The following is a 16,906-nucleotide window of genomic DNA, read 5'->3' on the forward strand; positions in this document are numbered from 1 at the left end:
CTGGCCTCCATGTTTCAGACTGTTAAACCAGACTGTTTAACATGGAAAGGCCTTCTCACCGTCCATCATGCTTGTTTGATAGCAGATGACCCCTCCACCACCACCACCACCCTCCCTGGCCCACAGGGCACGGCCTGCCCAGAGATGAGATCATTCTCCAGCCACAAGGTGCCAAGAAACCCCAGGGCCCCGGGCAGGCGCTCCACTGCTCCACCGCTCCACTCTGCCACCGCAAACACTCCACCCACTCATCCGTGTGGGCACTGCCACTCTCCAACACATGCTGTCCTATGGAAACACCCACACACACACACACACACACACACACACACACACACACACACACACACACACACACACACACACACACACACACACCACGCTTAAACACACACACATAAACATATGAGCACAAATTGAAGCGTGGCTCCAGTTACATTACCACAGACACTCACACACTCCCCTGTGGGCAGTCTGAGGTTTCACCGTGTCCGTGGACCGATTACAAGATGCGAAACCATCTGTGCTCAAACATGTAAAAAAAATAAACCACAAGGACAACAGGAATTCTGTCTTGGGGTTTTGTTTTTTGTTTTTTTTGTCTCATATTTTCCCTTTTTTTTTTTTTTTTAACTCTTTCTGCTCTTATATACCTCTGTTATATCCAGTTTACTTTGTGTTTCCCTTTCCTTGTTCTTGTCCCTAACAGTGTAACCAAAGTCACACCAGATTTGATCAAATTCCACTAGAGAACAAAAATGTGTTTAACATAATCCAACATTTACATTTGCCTTTGTGGCCAGCTCTTCTTTGAATCCCAGGTACAACTTCACTTTGCCTGCTCTTTTTATTTTTCCATATATTGTTACAGTTATTCAAAATACATTGGGTAAATTTTGCTTTTATTATTATTTTTTTTGTTGTTTTGTATTATTTCAGGTATTTTGTTTTTCCCTGTCATGATGCATTTCTGTGTGGCGGTGATATCTTTGTACAGTCATTTCCTTTCATTCTAAGCATTTCTTAATTCTTCAAGATCTTTTGTCATTCTTTAGTATATTTGTAGACATTTGACACTTCGTTTGCGACTGCCGTGAGCCTATTGTCGTCATTTTAAATTCATTTTGAGTCACGTCACTGTAGTTTTGATGTTATTACACCGTGAAACGAGCACGGAATAATGTGATTCAGGGATCTCAACTTAATTGTTCAATGGAGCTTTTCAGTAAAGCGTACACACGACTCATTTTAAGACAAATCTAGCTTTTGTAGTAATTCACATCACTTATCTATTTCTCGATCCATCCTCCTTTTATTGCCTGACTTTTTTTTTTTTTTTTTTTGAAATTCTGTACCATTATATGGACTTTTATGTGAAGTTATTCTCATAATGTCATCTTTTTATGGGCATTTTGCATGTATTTGGAATATGATTGTCATGTGTCTCCATCTTGTCCATCTTGAGTTTCATTCAGTGAGATTTCTGCAGGTGAACCTCGGAGGCCGCCTGACCTCCGTCTCAACTTCTGTCCAGCTGAAGACTCCGTCTGTGACAATGTGGATCTGCTCCAGTCAGGGTTCCTCTCTTTCTGAGAGGTAACAGGAAGTGCCAGCTTTACTTTCCCATTATGTAAAACACACAAACACTCTCTCTCTCACACACACACACACACACACACACACACACACACACACACACACACACACACACACACACACACACACACACACACACACACACACACACCTCCTACCCTACTGCACTCTTGATCACCGTCACCAGCCTCTGTCATCTTTGTCCTCCATCATCATCATCATAAGATGTGTAGTTATGCAAGATGGGAAAAAAAATAAAAAAAATCTGCACTGCAACATATTTCACAGTATGGATGATATACCGTTTAACATGTTATGTGTTAAAAGTAGACAAAGTTTCAATCGGTTTTTCCACCTACAGGTGTGAGTGCGTGAAAAATAGGATAAAATGTAGGCTCAATGAACAATTGGGTTATAAAACCAAGGCTGTCTCCTCAGGTTGCTGCTATTCCTGGACTGCTGCTGCTGCAGAGACGATCTGCGGGATTTGCTGCCCCCTGGTGGCTGGACGCTGTTTGCTCCGATTACATAAAACAGGGACGTGTGTGAGTCATCATCCCCCGGGGAGGACAGATGGGAGGTGTGTGTGTGTGTGTGTGTGTGTGTGTGTGTGTGTGTGTGTGTGTGTGTGTGTGTGTGTGTGTGTGTGTGTGTGTGTGTGTGTGTCACTGGGCGGGGAAACAGCAGTGGACTGTGAAATAAGGGTTTCCCCCTTTCTCTCTCTCTCTCTCTCTCTCTCTCTCTCTCTCTCTCTCTCTCTCTCTCTCTCTCTCTCTCTCTCTCTCTCTCTCTGTCTCTCTCTCTCTCTTTCTTTAGTTTTTTGTGGGTCAGGAGAATCAGTTATCACCGTGGTGAAGTAAAAATAGACGAGGAGCTTCGGTCCTGTTTGAACTGCAGCCAACCTCCTGACATGAAGATGTTATGCTGTGAATATAGAAAAATAACCTGCTTCTTTTAGATTAATAATGAACATCGATTACATTCCTCATGTGCTACTGAGTGTGTAGATGCACACCGAAGAAGAAGGTGGTTCAGGGACACGCAGCAATACCTCAACAAAACACTGGTTGTGGATAAGGCGGCTCCTGGTTGTCCCCTTTTATACATCTAATATAAATGTAGTTATCTGGTTTCGGAGGCGACTTCAACGGAGACCAGCAGTTTTCAAAATGTCTCACGATGAGCCTCCATCTGATTCTTTCATTAAATGCCACATTGTTTTCTTCAATATGTTCCAACAGGGATGAGGGAGATTCACGGTGTGTTTTTTGCAATCCAACAGGCTAAGTTTTGTGCTGAAGATATAGACCAAGTGTGCCCCCCCCCCCCCCCCCCCCCCCCCCCCCAAGCTACACAGTGACATCAAATCCTGGGAGTCCAGGATAGAGGGATTAACAACATCCTGTCTTTGTTTTTGTAAAGGGCTTCAGTCATATTCTCCTTCATTTGGACCAAATCCAGACCCGAGGCAATTGCATACCTCATTATTACTCATGTCTGCCCAGAAAGAGGTTTGAAATCTACAAATCTTGGCTAATTGTGATGTGGAAAACATGTTTATTTACGTGTTCTAGTTAATAAATTGGAATGTAAACTGTTAAAAGGAAATAAAAAATAAAATGGGGGGGGGGGGGGGGGGGGGGGTAAAAACCAAATTGTCGCACACAAGAATGAAAAGGTATATCGTTTTATTTGGGTTCAAATCTTAAACAAATACAAAAAAAAAAAAAAAAAAAGGAGAGCTCGGTGTGACGAACGTAGCGGCGGCTGTGGCGGAGCGGAGTGCTGAGGTTTGATATGAGTGGTTACTGAATCGTGTCTGTCAACAGGAAGACGGGGCTGGTGGGGAGTGGAGTGGCAACCAGAGGGGGAGACGAAGATAAGGATGTGGAGTCAAACCACCCCGAAGGCACCAGAAGGAAGTATAATCACACAAAATGTGAGGAAATGCAAAATAACAGTAAAACATGGAAGCCACGTCGGCGGGACGAGTTATTCTGAGGGCCGCGAGTCATCAGTGAGGCTCTGCTGCTGCAATGTGTTCTGTTTACTGCACTGCATGTATATTCTGACACGGAAAAGCGTCACTTTCTTTGGAAGTACAACAAAAATTAAAAAAAAAAAAAAAAGCTATGAGAGTAACATCACAGTGACTGGTTGAACTGCCTGGACCACGTTGGTTTTACAGCTTCTTTTACCTCTTCGTATTCTCTCTCTCTCCCTCATTCGTGTCCCTCCGCCTCCCTCCTCTCTCAGAAAGTGTACGGCCCTACGAAGATGGAGAGTCTGAGGGCGGAGCTGGTCTGGTAGCTGCCCTGGTAGCTGAGCAGGGGGTTGACCGACACCATCTCCAGGTCCAACGTGTACTCCCGGGGCCCCGACACGGCCCGGGCCAGCACCAGCATGGCGCTGATGTTATTGATTTGCTGGGGGGGGGGGAGGCAAAACAAATAAGTACTTGAGTGACCCAGGAGTTTCAGGTAAGTTTGGTTCAATGAGTGAACGTGAGAGAAGCAACTTCGAGCAGTGACGTGAGATATTACAGCTCCAGAAATGCAGGCATTTCCATTTCTTGTAGCTAATTAAACAAACAAAAAAAAAAGAAATCAGCTTTGTGTTTATTCTGTGCTCGGAATTACATCAGCACAGCTCGTGAACCTAATAACGCTGCTGGAGCAACAAAAAGGAGGGAGTGCACTGTCAGCCTACGCTGTATGGGAGGGGGTCCGGCTAATGAGACGAATCAAAAACATGTGGTGGAAGGAAACACGCCAGTGTGACGACTTCAAGTTCTGTGTCAGTGCTTTAAAGGGGCAGCCTGCCCATTGTAGGCGTTGTTTATCAATCGGCTATTTTCATTTCAGTAAATCACACAAAATCCACCCATACAAGACGCTCCTGAATCCTGCTGCAGGATTTGTCCCGGCAACCCTTATAGCTCGTACCGGCACAGGTTATTCAAAACTACCCATGACTTCAATACATTGTTATGATCTTGTAACTTAGAAAAAAGAACTAATAGGCAAAATGACGTCACATTGAGCATTAGATGTGTTAACGGGGTTAAAATCTCTAAAATTGTGGCACTCTGGCCTCACAGGGAGAATATCATGGGTTCAAATACCGATCGGGCCTTTCTGTGTGGACTTTCTCATCCAGGCACTCCAGTTTCCTCCTGCAGTCTTAAAACATGCAATGCGAGGTTAACTGGTGACTCTAAATGTCACCCTCGGTGTGAATGTGGGTGTCTGTCTGGACTGGTGACCTCTCCACAACCACCGTGACCCTGAACGGGATTAAGCATGGCTGGCTTAACTGCCTCAGCTAGTTGATTAGTGTAATAGACTTTTTAAAGGACTTATTTCACAGTGGAAACAGGATTGTTGCGTCCAGCACTGAGGCGTGATTCAGACGGGTACTTTGGTCGTCCTCCTTCCCATCCAACAGTTCTCACCCTGATGTAGAAGTCTCCGTTTTCGTCACCGGAGCGGATGCGGAAGGTGTTGTAAGCCCCCGCAGACACACTGGTGGCCTGGATCTGGAAGATGTCCGAGGGGACGGAGCGCTCCGAGGTGATGCTCATGTAGCGGTGGACGATGGAGAAAGGCAGATCCCTGCAGGCGGGCTTGTTGACGGGACACACGCAGCGGCTGGAGGCGCAAAGACGTAGACAAACGCACTGTGAGTCCATCGTTCCTCCAAGTGTTTGATGCAGGGGGGAAAAAAAAACCTCTGCTTGCAGTTCGTAGTTCAGCCAGCAGAGGGAGGACTATGACAGAGAGGACAGGCCTCTGAAACCCTAAAACAAATATTGAACAGTAGCCATTTTCCTCCGTGTTTCTCTAAAACACATTTATTACCACCAAATCATCTGGGATGTGTTAATAGTGACCGACACCTGTTACCAAGCCAGCACTTGTTCGCAGCTTTAATAGTTTTCTTATTGCACTGGAGCGCGTTCAGAGGAAAAGTCTTGAAGAGTTGGACCAGCGAATGGAAAGAGTAATTGGGGTAATCGTGCAGCGCGGAGCCATACTCTGCACAGGGGCTGATTATATTCAGAGCCCACGGCCAACACATATTTGAGTAATTGGGAAAATGTGTGTGTGTGTGTGTGAAAGTGAGTGGTTGTGTAGGCGCTTTCACGAGGTGCCACTCACTTGTCAGACACTTGTACGTAAGGGTCCTGGCAGCGGTTGTTGTCCACACACTGGTATCGTCCGTGGATGTTCACACAGGTCTGAGCCTCGGTGCACTGGTGGTCACCTGTTTCACATTCGTTTATATCTGTGGGGGGGGGGGGTGGAACGTGGCTCGTGAGGGTTGAAGCACAGTGCGGCGTGTGTGCGAGAGCAGTGGGGGGGGGGGGGGGGGGGGGGGGGTGTTGGGTTTTTTGGGGTTTTTTTTACGAGGAAACAAAAGGCCGGCGTGTTCTCACCCTGGCACAGCCTGGTGCCCAGCAGCTGGTATCCTTCTGGACACACGCAGGAGAACTTCCCCGGTTCGTTGACACACTGGAACTGGCACAGGTAACTGGAATAGCTGCACTCGTCGATGTCTGACAAGGTACAAGGACAATGTTTCATTGACGGCCGTCGGCGGAGAGCGGAGACGAGGTTGAGCGACGCGGGTTCGTCCCTCTGTCTCACCGTTACAAGCGAAGCCGTCGGGCCCGAGCTCGTATCCCTGATCGCAGCGACACAGAAACGTGCCGTAGGTGTTGTAGCACCTCTGGGAGCAGGGCGCACCCATATCACACTCATTCACATCTGAAAGCAGGGAAAAACGTCGTCACAGTGGAGACGTGAGCTTTAGATACTGCGTGACCGACCTGAACAGCACAATGCATATCCTGAGACTTCAAATCTTCCAATGTTAAGACATCTGGCGAATCATCTGGTAAAACTAAAAACTGTTGGACAGAGTCTCGATCAACATCTGTGCAGCCATAATACTGTTTGTTTGTGTTTTCAAATGACATAAAAACAAACTTTAATGGTGCGTTTTCCTCTTAGAAAACATACTTTTTCACTACGATCGTCCAACACAAGTTTTTATTTTATTTTTTTTTAAATCTTTCTGAAAACTCTTAACAGGAATCTAATTAAAACTCATTCTGATAACTAATGCTATTTTTTTTTATAACAGAAAAGGTCACTGGGCACTGCATTGATGACTGATGATTGAATATTTCACAGACATGATTCAGTGGTTCTCATCGGTTTTCAGTTTTTGGCTGATTGGAGTGAAACCTGCCTTACACTGTATAAGTTCATTGTTTTGGTCCCCGTCCGTGAGAAATTGTCAGTTTTAAAGACCCTCTGGTGGAGTCGATTGATCACAGATAGGTCGGATTGCACATAGTGAACGTGGCCTTATTTGTATCTCAGGGAAAACATCTAAAAAGAAACGCCTACGTACAGAAAGAGCCTGAGTCCAGTATTTAACCAGGGCCTACTTTTTGTCAGGTTACAGCACTGACGACAACAATACACAACATCTCAGAGAAAGAAAAAAAAAAAACATATTGTAATTATGTAAGAAACTTTCCAGTCTGAGTTTGATTCAAAGCAGCAGTTAATCGGAATGTGTTGGATTTCATGCCAGCATTTTAAGATAAAATGTCTGATTGGCTGAAACCGGATATACAGTAAATGTTATCAGCTGGTATTTTTCCAAACAAAAGTTATTTTGTTATTTCAGCTCTTCAAACATGAAAATTGTTACATAATGTTGTTTTCAATCTTTCAATATCTTTGAATTTTGATTGTTAGCCAGACAGACAAAAAAGGCTTATAATAAGGAATTTAAAAGGATCTTTTTTTTATTTTTTTTTAAACATATCTCACTCTAATCTGGATAATATAAAAGCATTTTAAATGCAGCTACGACATTAAAGTGCTTCTTACATGTGAGGGGAATGGGGGATGTGTAAGCATTCAAAATATGCAAACAATTCTTTTGATCCATCAATTTGTCCCTCGAAATTCATCTGACACAATAATGCATCTACAGTAATAATTCTCTTATGTAACATGTAATGATAATAATACTCTGGCTGGGCCATTAGAGCTGGAAGACAAGTACTTTTACTTGTGATACTATTAATACATTTTGCTGTTAATGTGCTTATGTAACAAGCTCATGAGTGTGTTTTACAGTATTTACACAGTTGTGCTCCGACATTTACTTCAATACTTCTGCTTATGAGAAATGAGAGTTTGATTGTGGATATAGAGGAAGGAACCACAGAGGCTCGCGCTGTCAGTCGACACAGTTTATAGGTGTGAGTGTGTGTCGTTGTCTGTTTCTCAGTTTGTCTGCTTTTTGCTCATTGTTGACTGGAGTCGGCTGCAGCGCCTCGCGACCTTACGTTGGATAAGACCACATCAAAAAAAAAAGGAATGTCTGGATGTACTGTATATTCTCCCCACTGTGTGATCGCGACGTGAATTACAATGTGAATTATCCCCAAACTCACCGACGCAAGACCGGTTGTTTCCTGCGATCTGGAATCCAGGTTCACACTGACAGGAGAAAGAACCGGGGACATTGACACAGCGATGCTGGCAGTACCTGTACCTGCACTCATCGATGTCTGAAGGACAGAAATATAGTCAGGGGGAGGAATTTCTTTCCACTCTGTTGAGAGTTTTAACCCCACCTGAGGCCGCATTGTTGAGAACATCTGCAATTTGTCACATTTAAAGCATTGGATTGTGGGATTCCTCACCGATGCATTCGGTGCCGACTTTGCGGTAACCGTCGGGACACTGGCAGGTGAAAGCGCCCAGCGTGTTGATGCACTGCTGGCTGGGCTGGCAGTCGTGTTCGTCCCGCTCGCACTCGTCCACATCTGCGCACAAACAGACACGCAGCGACTTGATGATTGCAGGTTAGCGGGGCATCCATCATTCACACTCGGAATACGGTCTTTCCTGTTGGGAGGCCAGGCCTACAATGTTCCCCTCACTTGCACTCGACAGCTGAAGAATATCATGTTGAGTCATGTTTGCTGTGTCATGCGGGGCTGGTAGGAAGCACCTCGGTGGTTTTTCTCGCCCGCAAATCCGTTTTCTTTATTAAAAAAAACAAAACAAAAAAACGCAACAGCTGTCCCCGTGTGAAATCTCCCAAACTCCTGCACTTGTCTGTCGGGCCTCCCGTGGACTCAAACTCACTCACGCCCACTCAAATTGCACCAACATGCTGCCCTCGGTCCCAACACCTGCCACGGCCACCTGTCCGTCACAATCTGCTGCTGCCAACAGTGAATTTACACAATCACACAGACACACAAACATGCCGAATGGTCAGTCGTCCCGTGGCCACCTGTCCACCTTTAACCCCCCCCCCCCCCCCAAGGCCACAGAGGAGACACCCACCCACACAGCTGTCTCCCTGCGGCTCGTAGCCCAGGGGGCAGGGGTTCAGGGCCTCGGTGGGCGCGATGGCGGGCTCTGGGGCGGGGATGACTGACGCGGAGCGGGGGAGACACAGGTAACCGCCGTAGTGGTTGAAGCACTTCATTTCCCCTTTGCAGGCATCCGGGATGGTCTCGCACTCGTTTATGTCTGATGGGGAGACACGAAGACAGATCTCTAATCACCGTGGGCGAAGTACAAGGCTCTTGTAAGGAATAAATCAGAAAGACATATCGGGGCTTCGGCGGAGGAAAATCCAAGAGAGGAGGAGGCGCTGAGGGGGAAATAACTGCATGTTGAACAGAGCTTTACCTTTGCAGTGCTCAGTCTGAGGGTCCCAGTGATACCCATCTGTGCATTCCTGCAAAAACAAGCGGCAAGTGAGAGAAAGAGTGTGGGAGACTGATGGAAGGAAAGATGCCGACGGTCCATCTGAGCCAAGTCGTTGTATAATATATTCATAATACATAATAAATTCCAAGTAGTGGGACAAGGGAGAGAAAAAACAAGCGAGCCGACTGTCGGGCCAAAAAGAAGAGAAGACGACCCCTGTTACAGGATTTGCGATGTTTTAAGTGACTCTCCTGGAGCCAAATGTCACTTCAAAAACCATTTGAGGCCACTGTTTGAAAAAGAGTCTGCATCAATCATGAGGGAAAACTCCGCTGTCATCAGTTGGAAAGAAAAACAGAGGCCTGGACATGATGTGAATCCAAATTTAACCCCCAGCGATGATTATTATGAAGTGCTGAGTGGAAAATCAGTCGGGGTCGACGGAGATGAGTGGATAGAATGTCATATCAGAAAACCGATAAAAGGAAAAGGAATAAGAGGAGAGGAGAGATTCTTTTCTTCTTACCGTGTAAATGCCACTTTCTGTATGATGCTGTGAAATCGCACTGCGGAGGAGCGCCGACACGAATACGCACACACACACAGCGGACACGCAAACACCCTGCATACTAACGCACTAGTTGACGGACAGGTTGGACTCACGTAGAACACACACACACACACGCCGCGCGCACACACACACACATACAGCTTCCAGACGGGCAGCAGCACCCTGAAGACGACACACTGCGATGTGCAGAGGAGTTGAGTCTGTATTTCGGAGAGAGAGAGGAAGAAGAGGGGACAAAAAAGAAGAAGACAAATCATTGAGGATTCACAGAAAGGTTGAGTTTAGCCCTGAAGCACTCCTGTGTTGTTAAGCCGTTCCCACAGCCGAGATGGATAAATCAAGTCAAGGCAAAAAAATAAGAAAAGCAGTGGAGCCCATTTCTAAGTATCCCGGTCAAGAACACAAACACGGAGAGTTTTTCACCGTCTGTCAACCGAACAGTTCCCCCTTGATCGCGGCGAGAATAAATGGAATGACTCACTCCGCCAGGTAAAAACATAAACACCGTGACGTACTCTGACCTCCAGCCCAAAATAGCCGAGTCAACATCACAGAAATACTTTCGTATTAGCTGCTGAACAGAGGGACCTCTGTGTCTGCATGCCGGCAGCGGCTGCAGCGACTGTCCCACTCGGCCCCTCAGCCTCTCCTGCGGATCACGGCCTCTTAAAACCTGCACATTTTGACAGCAGCATCGCTTTCTGTGATCAGACTTTTGATTTGGCTCCGTGGCCAAGTCATGTCCGTAGATAGTTTGTTTGATTAATGAGAAGAGCGCGTCTGTCTTTGCCGGGGTGGAAATAAACCGAGTACATTTACTTGAGTAAAAATTTTTTAAGTGTGACCGTCTTTACTAAAGTATGTCCATTTGACGACACATTATTTCCCCACTACGAAAATTACTTATTCACTTAAGTCTTTATATTAGATTATACTTTATTCCCCGTCGCGAGGATCCGATAACTTGAGCTCCATCTGAAGTGCATCCATCTTCTGCATATTGTCGCCCGGTGCAGGGCCGCAGGGCCAATCCCAGCTTACTGTAGGAGCGACGGGCAGGACACAGTCTGGACGGGTCGCCAGTCCATCACATGGACGACGACACACACTCACGTTCACACGTAAGAGCCGTTAACAACAATTAACCTCACGTGCATGTTTTACAGACAAAGCCACATGCACCCAGGGAGAACATGCGAACTCTACACAGAGAGGCCCCGGCCCGGGATTTGAACCCGTGACTTTCTCACTGCGAGGCGAGAGCACGAAGGTCTGACGTCCAACAATAATAACTATAGCGCCATTGAAAATAGAGCCACGGACTGGTGTCGTGGCCTGACCGCGACAAATTCACTGGTTTGATTCCAAGCTATGGAGACGTCTTGCCAGGTACTCTGGTTTCCTCCGACAGCCCAGAGACACGTTTATGAGGTGAAAACGTGTGTGTGTGTGTGTGTGTGTGTGTGTGCGCGTGTGTGCGTGTGTGCGTGTGTGCGTGTGTGCGTGTGTGCGTGTGTGTGTGTGTGTGTGTGTGTGTGTGTGTGTGAGACCGTGTATCTCTTGGGCTTAAATGTGTGTCCTGGTATGTCCACTTATGCGTGTTGTGCAGCTCGAGTCCCAATTAAGTGACGGTCACCCGTGTAAAGGCGACCTGTAAGAGAAAGTATAGCAGTAGCTTGTACAACTAAAAACGAAAATGTATATCATTTCTTGTTTTGAGATGGAAAAGTGAGTCACTCGCTCACTCAACTAGAAAAGAAACAATGCTTGGATAAAAACAGCTAAATTAAATTTATTCGTTCAAGTAAATTTCAGACTTGAGACTCTGAAATGTCCCCAAAACTGTAGAAGTGAATTTCAGTTTTCTCTCTCCTGTGGAATAAAAGGGGGACTTGTTGCTTCTCTAAATCTGCTTCATCATCACTGCATTCTGACTCACTTTTATGTGGCTTTTAGTTCTGCTTTTCACAGACGTCACGATCAATATTTGCCTCAAATCACCATGTTGTCTGTTCTGCTTTTTCACCCCCCCCCCTTTTTTTCTTTTTTTTAACGACTTTCCTGTGTTTTACTGCACATTCAAAAAAGTTGAATTTCCACCCAACATATGAAATTATTCAACTAAAGTATTACGCTTGGAAACATGTGTCGTGAATAATGTAAATATCTGTGTTGAAATGTGGGGTGGCCAGGAGTAGATACTCAATAACTCTACTGTTGTACAGCTACGAAATATTTCTACTTCATTATCTACCCAGTCCGTTAGTTAATTTCAAAAAAACTTGCGAATTTGAACATACTGTGGTTTTTACTTGCTTCTCCTCAGTGAATGGAGCGTCGGTTCTTCCATGTCAGGGTTTTTCTTCAGTGTTCTGTTCAGTGTGCTGTGTTTTCGAGGCAAGTTTATGTTGTACTATGTTTGTTTAGTACCCTGATGGACTGGGCTTCGTTCCCAGCAGAGACACAGCCATCCCTCAGTTAATGTTCCTGAAGAGAGCCTGAAAGTGTTTAAGCGGACTCTAAACATAAACAAATCGCCCGTTCCAGCCCTGGCACACCAAAAAGCAAGAAACCCCCAAAAAATAAATAAATAACTAAAATTAAAATAAAATAAAATTGGAGGGCCATTTCAGTAATAAACACACTCGAAGCAAGTGCCGTCTGTAGAGTGAGCGAGATCCAGCCAGAATACGTAGCGGGAAACGTTATAATCACCGCCTGTCTACGTGCATACACGCAAGCTCTCATATAAACTCCAGAGGCCACAGTCGCGGGCACTGCTTATTGTTTTATTTCAGGTTTTAGACAAACAGGGTGACTCGGACACCCTCAAATACTCGGCGGATGACATCACGGGCCATTCGTGACCGCTTGCATGGTGAAAAGCAACAACAACATGCCCTCATCTGGACGGCGCAGACGGTAACACACGCCACAGCGCGATCGGAAAGCCGCAGTACGTGACCTCTCGGGCGGAAAAAAAAAAAGAAAAGCGGCCGCTTACAACCGGCAAGAATGCGACACAAAACCATCCGAAAAAAAACAAACTGACCATCCGGCCGGGGTCCAGTCACTCACTGGCTACTGAGTGTGGGCAGCAGGGATGCATGGGTGTTGCCCCGGCTGCCGCTGATGACCAAGTGGCGGTGGACCTCTGGAATGCCCGTGGCAAGGATGTGGGCGCCAGTTCTCAGCTGGGATGCCCTGCCACGGCAGAGGTTCCCAGAGTATCGGGTTCTGGGAAACCCCCCTACCACCACCCAGGGTTCAGAAAGGGGGACAGCTGGTGCCAAACCTCCAGGCCACCGCTCCCCGAACCGCTCGTCCGTCTGCAGGACGCGTAGGAGGCCGTCAGTGACCGTGGCTATGATGCAACAGGGTGTTTTGTGGGTGCAACTCGGGGTCAGAAGCACACATTTACAATCAATTGAAGGTTAATTAATGATTTCCAGAAGGGAAAAGGTCCAGGGGGGGTCCCTGAACCCGTTACACTCTGAATTGTCTATAGGTGTGAATGTGAGTGTGTGATTGTCTCTGTTTGCCATGTGATGGACTGGTGAGCTCTGCCTTCACCCACACTCAGCTGGGATCGGCTCCAGCACCCCATATTAACCCCCCCCCAACCAGTACCCCCATATTCCTAAACTGGAGTAAAGTGGGGTGGAAGATCGATGGATAAATGGATGTTGTGGAGCAAAAAAAATTGTAATTTCTCGCTGATCACAGCTTCAAAGAAAGTATTTTCCAGTACAATCAACATATCATGGCACATAAATACAATAGATTTATTTATTTTTTTAAATAATGGAAATGTGCATCATTTTTTAGATTAAATTGAATTCTTTATATAATACTTCCCAATTAAAGAAAGAAAGAATTATCAGAATTATTTACTATTTTAGAATTTGACTTGACTTTGAAACAGTGGTCTGACCTTTTCTTTTTCTTTTAAATCACACAGTCAGCAGAATTTAACAAGCAAAATGTCAGGAGGCTTTTACAAGTGACCACATGGGAACCTGAACAAAAAATACACAGCTGGACCACACACACACACACACACACACACACACACACACACACACACACACACACACACACACACACACACACACACACACACACACACACACACACACACACACACACACACACACACACACACACACAGAGCGAGGACTGCAGAATGGTCATTTGTGTAGTCTATACATTTCTGGCTTTGCGTTGCTGTGCTCGGCTGTGCGTGGAGCAGCCTGAGAACCTGGTGGCCCGGCGGGCTTCCTGTTACGTTCGTTGCAATGAACCTGCAAATCCACAAGCCGAGAAATCTCCATCACACGCAGACACACACACACACACACACACACACTCACACACACACACGCACGCACACACACACACACACGCACACACACAGGGGCTGAGATGTCTTGGTGACGACGAGCTGCAGGAAAAACTCACAAGCTGTGATCAGCGATCTCCCAGCGGTGATGCTGCTCCGTCTCTCTGCGTGAACAAAGCGTGGCCTGAGAGGACGGGCCGGCCTCGTGAGAGCAGCAACTCTTTGTGTCCGTTTGTGTCAACGGTGATTGAAAAAAAAAAAAAGAAGAAGTATACCCTCAAATCACAGGGAGGAACAGAGAGGTCATCCAGGTTTTCGAGTATTTAATGTGTTTTGGCACCTGTTGGTCCTTCAGAAACTCACAACTTGACCCGTATCCTCATCGCTGCAGCTTCCAAGTCGTGACTCAACCGAGATTGTGACACTGACATTAAATGTTGTAAGAGAGAGGGATGAGCTGGAACAATTTTGTAACGTACAGCATAATGATACGTGCCCTGTGAGTCACTGCCTCTCTTCCTGCATAACCCCCTTATTACGGTCCGAGCCAGAAAGCAAAACTCCGCAGCCACGTTATCTTGGCTCTCTTGTGAGGAGCCAAGTGCAGCTGGGAGAGCGAGAGCCCGGAGCGGCGCAGTGGCGTAACCGTGACGTTCCCGGGCCCGTACCAGGAAAGTGGGTAAGAGGTACATATCACCTCCCCACAACTCCTCCTGAAGGCGCTCGCAAGGCCCGCTAAGTCATCCGGCAGCCCGCTTTGACACGAATCTCTGGGAACATGTGTTCAAGACGTTTACAGAGAGAGAGAGAGAGAGAGAGAGAGAGAGAGGAGAAAAACTCACGGTTGAAGATTTTCCCGGTTGGTTCTTCTGTGTCTCAGTCTCCCTCTGACCGGCGTGTCCTGCTGCCCCGTGGCTGCTGCTGCTGCTGGCTGCGGTCGTCCCGGCTGAGTTGGCGTGCAGAAGTGGTCCCTTAAAACTCCTGCCTGTGTGACCCTGAGAGAGTGAGTGGGGAGACCGACAGCTGGAGCAGCTGAACACATGCAAAGGGAGGGAAGGAAAGAGAGAGAGAGAGAGAGAGAGGGAGAGCAAGAGACGGCAGAGGAGCTCAGAGAGGGAGGAGAGAGGGACAGCCCATTCTTACCCCCCCTCTGGCCCCCCTGTACTGCCATCCTCCACTCTCAAAACCCCCTCTCCCTGACCCCCCAGGATGCAAATTCCTGGTCTGCGGCCCAAATACCAAAATTCCAAATCCGTCCAAATCGCAGGCACAACAACTACTCACACATTCACATACATGCCCCCCCCCCCCCCCCCCCCAACCATCCCCTTAGCCAATGCCCCCCTTCTCAGTCGTCCCACAACACACCTGGTTTCATTTAAACTAAACCCCAGCAAAAGCCTAAAGCTCTCCCACACTTTTCCCATTTACCCCCCATCTATCTATACTTACCTCCCCCATCTTTCCGCTACCGATTTTTTCTTCTTCTTCGTCTTCTTCTTCCATAAAGCCACTGAAGCCTTCGCTCTCGTCCAATCTGACACGCGGGATATTTATAGCCGTGGAGAGAGAAGTTAATGGAATGTGGACAAAAATTAGAGAGCGGGAGACGGGCGAGTGTGGAGACCTGCTCGGAAAAATTTGTCAGCTTATTTTCTGCAGAGTAACCCAGAGCTTCTCGCGGGGGATAGAACTGCAGAAAATACCGCTCTTCTCTGTTCGTACATGACTAATCCATTACTGCCCTAGGAGTCATATTCTGCAGCTTTTTCGTTGCAAAATTCGCAGTCTGTTATGTCGCAAACTGATTAGGATGTTGCTTAACACAAAGGCCCAGGAGTGGAAAGTATGGCAGTAAATAAAGCGTCATATTCCATTTGAGCAGAGTCTTCAGGTAATGTTCTTCCATTGTTTCACTGTCAGTTTTTCACATCTTACCCTAAACATACACTTTTCCTCCCCCTATATTTTTGGTTTCGGTTACTTAAACAATGTCACACAGAGCAAGCACTGTTATACTGAGTATCAGCAGGACTGTGATTTGGTAAATTATAGCTGCCATAATATACGGCAGGATGACTTCCAGTTCTGGTCCCGGTTCAGAATAGCAAGGTTATTTATTTAATCGGGAAGAAAAGTGCAGAAAGAGATGCCGAGCACAAAGGTATTCCTGCGAAACGGTTTCTACGCTGACCTGACGGCCATTACTTTACACGTACAGTTTTTGGAGCGTCTCAAAGCACTTGAATCAGATCGGCTGGACTCGGTCACGAGTCTGAACAGCATAAACTGATGAATCCACTGGACGAGGGAATGAAATGTCGAGCAAAACCGGGTCGGGTTGATTTGATTCAACTGCTTTGAAATCACTTCACATGTTTGTTTGTTTTGTTTTTTTTCCTGAAATGGGTGATATCAGTTATCTACAGATTTCCTTTTCTGGGTGTGACTCGTTGGCTCTGGTGTCATTTGAACCTACTAACTGGTAAATGGGACTTTCCCAGCTGGTGACTTTTTCCCAAGCTTCACAAACGCTTCATTAAAATCTGTTCTCAAGGAATGTCAAATCATATTCTTCTTCTACAATAAATTCTGATGTTTTTACACATATTCTTGAATTTACAAGTACGAGACTAATGA

The 16,906-nt window shown here is 46.4% G+C and overlaps 2 protein-coding genes across 2 annotated transcripts in view; both read right to left on the reverse strand.

Annotated features, from left to right (window-relative positions):
- The window catches only part of tmem265 (transmembrane protein 265), a gene marked incomplete at its 3' end in the record, with an annotated part of 222,937 nt that overhangs the window by 42,982 nt on the left and 163,049 nt on the right, over positions 1-16,906 (reverse strand). The window lies entirely within an intron of this gene.
- Positions 3,268-15,245, reverse strand: efemp2a (EGF containing fibulin extracellular matrix protein 2a). The gene is made up of 11 exons (XM_080502017.1): positions 15,109-15,245; positions 9,880-10,124; positions 9,333-9,381; positions 8,982-9,170; positions 8,330-8,452; positions 8,078-8,194; positions 6,246-6,365; positions 6,035-6,154; positions 5,757-5,883; positions 5,051-5,246; positions 3,268-4,022 (listed from the first exon to the last, which is right to left on the reverse strand). Exons 2-11 carry the CDS (start codon positions 9,979-9,981, stop codon positions 3,849-3,851), a joined length of 1,317 nt encoding a protein of 438 aa, XP_080358143.1. The 5' UTR covers positions 9,982-10,124; positions 15,109-15,245; the 3' UTR covers positions 3,268-3,848.

The sequence above is a fragment of the Blennius ocellaris genome, assembly GCF_963422515.1.
Source record: "Blennius ocellaris genome assembly, chromosome: 9".
Taxonomy (NCBI): Eukaryota; Metazoa; Chordata; class Actinopteri; order Blenniiformes; family Blenniidae; genus Blennius; species Blennius ocellaris.